The 9,302-nt window shown below is 30.3% G+C and overlaps 1 protein-coding gene across 23 annotated transcripts in view; it reads right to left on the bottom strand.

Annotated features, from left to right (window-relative positions):
• Window positions 1-253: 253 nt before the first annotated feature.
• Window positions 254-9,302, bottom strand: part of LOC148613996 (E3 ubiquitin-protein ligase rnf213-alpha-like) — a 146,888-nt gene continuing 137,839 nt past the window's right edge. For all 23 annotated transcript variants that reach the window (XM_088587701.1, XM_088587696.1, XM_088587704.1 and 20 more), the window contains 6 exons: window positions 7,439-7,658; window positions 5,668-5,742; window positions 4,935-5,135; window positions 4,576-4,665; window positions 3,852-4,051; window positions 254-3,201 (listed from right to left, as the gene is read on the bottom strand). In XM_088587701.1, coding sequence (XP_088443827.1) covers window positions 3,009-3,201; window positions 3,852-4,051; window positions 4,576-4,665; window positions 4,935-5,135; window positions 5,668-5,742; window positions 7,439-7,658 — 979 coding nt within the window. In that variant the 3' untranslated portion in view covers window positions 254-3,008. The remainder of the gene's footprint in view (window positions 3,202-3,851; window positions 4,052-4,575; window positions 4,666-4,934; window positions 5,136-5,667; window positions 5,743-7,438; window positions 7,659-9,302) is intronic.

Genomic DNA, 9,302 nt, shown 5'->3' with positions numbered 1-9,302 from the left:
TATTACAAAAACAATAATTTAATTGTTCAATGGTAAAAATAGAAGAATTAAGGAAACAGATTAATATGTTAGGCCACACAAAAAAAATAAAAAAATGTAATTTCACTGGATTAATTTTTAATGATTATTTGCTATAGATTAAGCAATGGTCCATTCCCAAATAATTAATTACTCATTTGGCTTTTACTAATTTTAACTTATTTTTCGATGAAACCTGGGATTTGCTATTTTTTTTAAGAAAGCAAGCCTATAATACCAATCAACTTTATTCTAAATCTGGTTATACTACATATAAATCCTATATAAAGCAGTGATTGTAAAACAATGCATTTTATAATTATTTCGGTACAATGCATAATTATTTATATCTTAGGTAAGTAATCATAAATATAATGCAATTATATAGTTACACAGTATTATTATAAAAATCCATAAAAAAATAAAATAAAAGATACCAGAAATACAACAGCTTCCAACTTTATGAAGGAAGAATTCCAGCTTAATTACCTCAACACGCATATGCATGTACCGTATTAAAAGTGTTCATTAATTTTATATCAGCACTATAATTTTCAACTTAATTGTACTGCATGTAGCAAAGGCTACATGCAAATGTAATTATAATTTTCATATCATCAATGCTACAAGAGAAGCAGACAAAAATCTTTTAATGTGCATTCAATTTACAAAAATGATTAAACATGTAATCAGCAATATTTTTTGTTTATCATGAACATTTTTTTATTTGTTCATCGACAAAACGTTTGATTAATGTTCCTGCATCTGAAGAAAAAATATGCGCAGAGCAGTCTCTTTCCTGTTCTCTATGCACTTTTATGTCTAAATTTGTGATTCGAAAACATTTTGAACTCATTTTCTTCACTTTTTTAAATTTAAGTTATAATAAGGAATTACGAATCATCATGCGCATTAGATAAACTGTTGCCATCATCATTACCATTATCACCAACTGTTTACCTCATACTTGCTAATAATGATACATATAACAGTCTTTTTCGATATCAAGAAGATATATTAAGTTAATAATTTCCAAAGTATTTGAAATAAAAACATCAAGTTCAACCAAAAAAAAAAAAAACCTACTGCGTACCAAAATTAAACGATAAACCAACAGCAACCAATTACTAACAAATCAACTCCAGATCATCTAAACACAATCTTCAAAATGTTAATATGCATACGACATGCTGGTTAGTGTTACAATAAAAAAAATCTACACCATTAAGGTTTTTTTTATAAATTCTAATACGAATAGTCTATACCTAAGAAAATACAACATTTAAAATGATTATCACATAAAAACAAAATTTTAATCACATTTGCGATATTTAGTAATAAGTAGGCACGTTTAATTTCACCAAAACCAAACATGATAACAACCAAATTGGTTCAATTAAGACTTCCTTATATGTTTGTGTAGATATATTGCATTCATATACAAATTATTTTAGTATTGATCTCGTTCTCATTCTGACACAAACAATATACATTTCACTTCCAAATTTTACACTTACCTCGCAGATGACAGTTAAATGACATTTTTCTCACCTCAATCCATCAGGCAGTTTTAACAACAAATGAAATGCATTTTGTAATGATTGACATCGGCCATTTTGAGTTGACCCATGACAAAAATGTAATATTATCGGAGTCAATTTCGAAACGCTTCTGTTCATTTCAGATATTGGTTATAAAGCTTTCGTGAAATACAAAGTTACGTTGCGCAGTCGTTTTCTCGGACTTTTCGATTGAAAATATTCATTACTACATACAGAACTTCAAAAGTGTACAGCCTCCAAATATTTACTAATAAATCAAGCAAAAGTAAGCGTGCAATGATTCCCATAATACATTAGTGCTAGTAAACCATCATATAAATACAAACCATACCAATCATATGTATTGTAAATTTAGAAATCTGTATATGAGTTTCCGATAGTAAGTAACCTTTCATAAGTAGCATTAAAATCAAGTATATAGGAAGATTATAATCAAAACCTGACATCAAAGATAAAAAAAAGACATTTTCACGAAATTTTAGGCCTTACTATTAAAAAGGTTCTTCCATTAGTGTTAAATATGCGAGAACATCATTCATTGTTTACTATGGATAATAAACTAATAATGCATTTTTTATTGCATTATTATTATTTTCCAAATATTCTCCAATACGCAAAAACCCTTAATAACTGTTTCCTCACAAAATATTCAGTTAACATAAAAAGAGAGTCAATAAAACATTTTAGATAACATTGGGATACAATGTATTAAAAGGTGCATATAAATAAGAAACAAAGGAAACAAAATTCTAGCGGAAATAAAAAAAACGCAATCCAGAGACAAAAAAACAGACAGGGAAATCAAACACACAAACCAAAGCAAAAAAAATTAAAAAAAACATAACATAGCATAATACGTATAAAGAAACAAAAGTAAATGAGCAACTCGGATTACACTAATAACTGGGAGCATGGACGTCAAAACATTATAAAAACGAATGCAAAAGTCTTAAATAAATGAGTTTTACCAGAAGTTATATTTTGCTAAAAGTGAAATCAACAAAGTAATAAAATGTGATTGCAACAAAAAATCAAAACAAACTGGAAAACAATATTATATATACAAACCTATTCCACAAAGAGCTTACTGTGTTATAAAATTAAATAACAATTAGTATCGGTTAGAAATCTAAGTTTAATTAAATCCTGTGCTGTGGAAGAAAACAAATTTATAGCAATATTAGACAATTTTCCTTTACTATAGCGAAATACTAACACTATTTCTACATTGCAGACTCAGAACAAAAAAAAAACAAATATGGTAAAGAAACAACATCAACATTCTGTAACCAATATATCACTCTCATTTACAATACACAAACAAGATAAATATCAAAATAAAAACAGTAAATATGTATCTATAAATGTACAGACAAAATAAAACAAATTCTTTATTCCATTTGTGTAAACGGAAGCAGCATTTAAGTGTTATGGTTTGATAGGATACAATAGGCTATACATGTATTTCCAAAAAGATGTTGTTTGAGCTACCGTTATGTTAGATCCATTCCCACTTTCATTTTCTGGTAGTTTTTCAACAGCTGTTTTTAAGTCTTGGTCTATTGTTGGGTTATCTTTGTAAGGCAGTGAGTCATAGAACACCACAAGATGGGAGTGCAGACTGAAAAAATCAAAACAAGTTATATCTCAATGAACGGAAGTTATAACCGTAAATGTGTTTTCTTGTATTGTTAATTTATTTAAATAAGATAATAAAAAGGGACTGGAAAAGATATAATATTAGTAAATGTTTTAAGACGAGACAAATTAGTGAATGTTTTAATTGACAATAACAGATTTTTATATAATGGCAACATCCATGCAAATAAACGTCTTTCATAAGGTACCGTTATGTTGCAAAAGTAAGACTCAACCAAAATGCATATTTTAATACAATTTAGGCATGACAGATGCACAGCCCAATGGGTAAAACATCACAGTTATAACATACATATCGTCCTTTCAGAGACCCGGATGTCATTCCTTCTTTTTGTGTGGGAATGCATAATATAATAATGCACTGCTGGATATTTTTGAGCGATGCTTTGTTTTCCTTATCGTTAGAACTTAAATGTAGTCGTATTTTAATCTCTTTACTACATTTTGTATGTATATCGTATCTGTGTCATGTATTCATGTTCAGACAAATAGACGCGACTTGATTGTCCGATTCTGAGCAGCTTTGGTATTTGTCATCGATTATGACTAATCTGTTTATTTTTTCTCCGGTTTGAGTTTAAGTTTACTTTACTGTTTCTGAATCATCAATACCTTTGGTTAGTTTTGTCAACATAAGATTGATCTTCCTTGTCTTCAGGTACATCAATATTTAAAATAATGAACTCAAATACAAGTTGTAGTAGATCACGCATCGTTTCAGCCGGCAATGCTTTAAATTCCCCATCTAAAAGATCTGTCTGTAAATCTGTTAATTCTGCTTGGAAGCTCTTATCGACAGCATTAAAAGGCTCCTATAAAGGATTTAATATTGCAATCTGTTCAGTTTTTAAAATCAACTTTTCTGTTTAAGCATATTTAAATAGTGAATAAAAGCTTAATTTTAGTTAAAAACCCGTAATTAAAACAATAGAAAAGAATTGTGTTCTTGCTATGAAGTTAAATTTAAATGATAGTAATAAAAAAAAATAACGGGTAAATTTCGTTTGGGTGCTAAATTTGGCGAAATTTCAGCGATAAACTTAAGAAGCCAATATAAATTCCGGGAAATATTTATTCTGGGCTTATGGACTTTGCATCTGCAAAAATTAAACTGGTAGTTGCTGATTTGTTTTTAGAAATAGGACCTACCATTTGGCACACCTACAGAAAGAACATGGGAAAATTACAAGCCGATAAGGATAAGGGTAAAACGGTGTAACCCACCTATCCTTTAGAGCAAGGTATTTGAAAAAAACCCATACGGTTTACTAATACAATCTATCACAATTAAGTTGTACTTGTGAGGTTATTTTGTGTTTGATATCATTGAACGAACCTGGTTATACTTCATCAGAGACTTTGCCCTTTCCAATGAAAGAACCATCCACCATGACATTGTGTTAGTACACTTGACCGTCTGCAGCGCCTACAGATAAAGGTTGTTACGCAGGATTATTAAAAAAGTCAAAGTACTTTCTCATATCTCAAATCAATATTATTTACCTAATAAGCACCTGTTTAAAATATATTTTAAATTTATCAAATTTAACATGTAACAATATGAGTCTCAGGTTCATTGTCTGAACTTTTTTTCATATGACAACTAATATCTGTCCTTTTTTTAAATTTTATTTTAAGGAGCTTGTTCCCTTTCATAGAGAATTTATAAAGATTTGAAACAAATTTAGATCATACCTTAGTACTAGGAAAAGCATTTTCGATCTTCAATGTCTTTGTCATAAATGTACTAAGCAACATATCTGGTCTCTCAAGGCCAACAGAATTCAGAAAGCTAATGGCAGTATCAAGTTTATCAAGACTTTCACATAGGTCTTGGAACGTCATCCGCTGCAATTCACTGATTATGTGAATTTTCAAGTTTAATGGTATATGTTCCTAAAACAAATTCATTAGAATAAAAATGATATACTTTATATATATTTATAACAATGTAAAATCCGTTTTTGCTGAACCTCCCCATATAACTCGAAAAATGAAAATCATCGATTTGTTGAACTGAACATTTTAGTTCTATTTGTGATTATTTCTTTCACAAAACACTACTACTAGTAAATATAGAGTGAACTTATGCTTTTCTACGTATAACAAGTTTTGACAATTTAAAAACCATAAGTAACGAACATCCTGATATAGTTCATGGTTCACTGTTGAATGTTCAGCAACAATATAATGAATACAAAGACCACAAAACAAACAAATTATTTTAAGGCTTTGATTCAGTTAAAACATGATCCCTAAATCACATATTGACGTTCATACACATTATGTAACCACTATTAGCATTCAACAAAAAAAAATTCCACAAATAACACGTGTTTGTTTGCGTTCATTATGATTTGTTTGTTCTAATTTATGTTTGTGTTTGTGTCTATCATTGTTTTCTTTATTTATACACGAATTATTTTACCTGTTGTATTTTTGTAGCTAGAGTCTTCAGGACAATTCCATTCGTATACTCTGCACGGTATGTAAAAGTTTCAATCTGTAAGATAAGAAGATAACGATTTAAAGTATATGGGAAACATTAAAAGTTTTTAGAGCAAATTAAAATTTGAGAAAAAAAATCAAATCCGTTTTGAATGGGATAAAAAATGCATTCAACGGTTAACGAAAAAGTAGTCAAGGGAACCAAGGTTATAGCGGTAATCAAAAGATTGTAATCCAGGGACAAAGACCCGATATGGAAAACATACATACACAACAAAGAACAAAAAGTAACTAAAATCATACATACAAAGTAACAAAAGCAAATGAGCAACTCGGACTCCACTAAAAACTGGGAGCATGGACCAGGTGCACCGGTAGGGTAAGCGTCCTTTGCTTTTCTAGAAACACCCGCCGAGTTGCTCATAAAAAGTCAAGTTCGGGGTAGACAAACGAGGAAAGGAAAACTATGACCCGTTGAATAAATCAGTTTCCATGGTGCAGATGGATACACCATAATGAAAACATAACATATAAAACACAAACACAAATGAATCATTATGATACTCGTGAAAACAGTTTCATGCTATTTTTTCAATAAAATGGACCCAAAGGGAAAACCGAATGGTACATTAAAATGATAACTATTAAGCAACTTCCTTACTCTTTAAAATCATATTTATTTCAATATATATTATGAAATAAGATGAGAGAAAATTTTATCTGATTTTGTGGACGGTCGATTACAATTAAAGTAAACGAACTAGTTAGCCTTGAATATTCAAGATCTCAGCAACTATGAACATTATTAACGCATTATAAACGAGAAATTACAATACCATGAGTATTCATTTCTGTTGTTAAATCTAAAACTGAAAAAATAAATGAATAAATAAACACATATTTTTTCATTTGTCTTTTTTATATATTGTTCTTTTTTATAATGATAGAGTACTGCGCCAAAAAAAAACCTTTTTGTTTGGTTGTTTACCAATGCATAACAAGAATCTGATTGAAAAATGTAGATAAAATGTGTTAATTCGTCTGAATTTCATTTCATTAGATTTGTCTATACAGGAAATATTTGTCCCATGAATCAGCAACATATTTATTTAGATCGTGAACACTTGTAATATCAATACAACGATGTATAATGTTTTTAAGTCGGGATTTCAACTGAGCATGGGGGATATAAGTATACAGTGTTGATAAATCATAGATTTAATGCTATTATATTCAGAAAATAGTCTTAAACTGATTGTCTCCAAAAGATCTTTCGACTTTTTCAGGATCCACATTGAATTAATACCATTACGGGAGTAACAAGTACTGTGGTAGGACTGTAGACCTTCTTGAAGTTTTTCGAGGCATGCAGCAAATATATCTACTAAAAACTAACCACAAACCTCACGTGACATGCTACACATGTAGCTAATCTATCATTTTTTTCCCAGGTTATGTCATCTTTTTAACACAAAAAAATGGCAATTAGTCTTTCCAGTATTTAAACTATGATTTTCATCTAGGTGTAAATGGATAGTTTTAGAGGGTTACAACATTTTGGTCTCAATCGTGAATTGTGATATACATTTTACAAATGTAAAAACAAATCGGAGAGAGAGTGTGTGTGTGCGTGTGTGTGTGTGGGTGTGTGTGAAACTAAATATTGCACGTGCCAGTTGTACAAAGCTATTTATGCTACTTATATACATATTAGCAAATGCGCAAAATCACCGTTATCAAATATACGTTACCTCATCTAATCCATTAACAACCGATTTAGAAAACAGATATCTATCTGCTATCTGCCGTTCTAGGTTGACAAAGTTGTACTCAATGTTCGTTCCATGACCAACCTCAAATGAGTAACTGCAGTTTGCCAACAGCATAGGTAAAAGATCTTTATCTGGATGATAACTTATCAGATGAGCCATGGAAAGATTCTTTACATGAATCCTTGGTAATTTACTGTACCTAAAGAGTTTTAAAAAACATACCGTTTAACGTAAAATAAATACCGATGCCAAAATAAACAAAAGAAACCAGTCAAATATTTTAGGTTATTTTGCAGTGATATTTTATATTGCGTTATGCATTTAAAAAATAAATGAACTATTCATAGGCATGTGTTATCAGTATAAAAAAAAACTTGAATAATTTAACAATAAAGAAGAAAGGTGAAATGAATATCCGTAAAAACAATAAAGAGTTAACAAATAAAGCCGCCTAATAATAATAATAAACTGAAAAAATCTAGTCATTTAAATTGGGATACTTTGGTTTCAATTTTTTTTATATTTGTTTATTAAAAACGCGGTTTTTTAATTCAATTTAAGCATATATCAGAATATTTCTCAAGTATATTATGCTGCAGATTTTACAAGAAAATGTCAATCATGCCGTAAAGTTCTATTTTTGATATGATATTTCAATTACTTGACATACAATGACTATAAATTAGGGATGAAAAAACTTTTTGGAGAAAAGCTCGATTAAATATATTAGTTGTGGTCGGGATACGGTCTTATTTATGTAATTGTTGTTTATACACCAAGTTAATATCTGACGACATCGCCTAACAATTTAACGGAAGGCCATCATAACATCCGAGAACTCACATTCAAGTAATTGCAATCTTGACATGTGTATCGTTCTATCTTTTTTTTGTGTAAATTGAACAATAAAACAATGACTAAACATTATTTGATACCATCTGCTTTTTTATGTAACAATAAAATGTCAAAAATATTCGACTTGATTAACATAAAGGGTATCATTTTTTCCACTGGAGTCAATAATGTTTAAATACTTCCAAATCATCTTTCAAATATACAGATGAAGATGTTTACAAAAGTCTGGAATTTTTAATCGACAACATATTTGTCCAGTGTGATGGACGTGTTTTTCAACAAACGGTCGGCATTCCAATGGGAACAAATTGTGCTCCTTTACTTGCTGACATATTCCTTCACTCTTATGAGGCTGACTTTATAGCTGATCTGATCCGAAAGAAAGAATATTGCTTGGCTAGATCCTTTAATCTCAGTTTCCGCTATATAGATGACGCATTATCTTTAAACAATCCTAATTTCAGGGATGGGATACATCGCATCTATCCCAAAGTACTAGAGATGAAGGATAGTACAGACACTGTGAAGTCAGCCTCATATCTTGACCTACACTTACAATTCGATGGTAAAGGAAAACTATTGACCAAACTTTACGACAAATGTGATGACTTTTTATACAAAACGAAACTTTCCTTTCATCTGTGACAACATCCTTTCAGCACCTGCGTATGGAGTGTTCATATCACAACTCATACGTTATGCCAGAGCTTGCCAAAACTGCGCAGACTTTTTGTATCGCGCTACAACTCTAACAAATAGGCTTCTGGAACAGGATAATGTTGCTACAAAATTGAATTCATCACTACAGAAGTTTTACGGTCGTCATCATGAACTCGTCGATCGTTATGGTATATCCATCTGCACATGAAAACTGATGTATTAAACGGATCATAGTTTTCCTTTCCTCGTTTGTCTACCCCGGACTTGACTTTTTATGAGCAACTCGGCGGATGTTTCTAGAAAAGCAAAGGATATATAATGTATAAGG

The sequence above is a fragment of the Perna viridis genome, chromosome 6 (genome assembly GCF_037379345.1).
Source record: "Perna viridis isolate PV_CMFRI_1.1 ecotype Kerala chromosome 6, ASM3737934v1, whole genome shotgun sequence".
NCBI classification, from domain to species: Eukaryota; Metazoa; Mollusca; class Bivalvia; order Mytilida; family Mytilidae; genus Perna; species Perna viridis.
The sequence above is the reverse complement of the archived record's forward strand: the minus strand, read 5'-3'. Positions and strand labels throughout refer to the sequence as shown.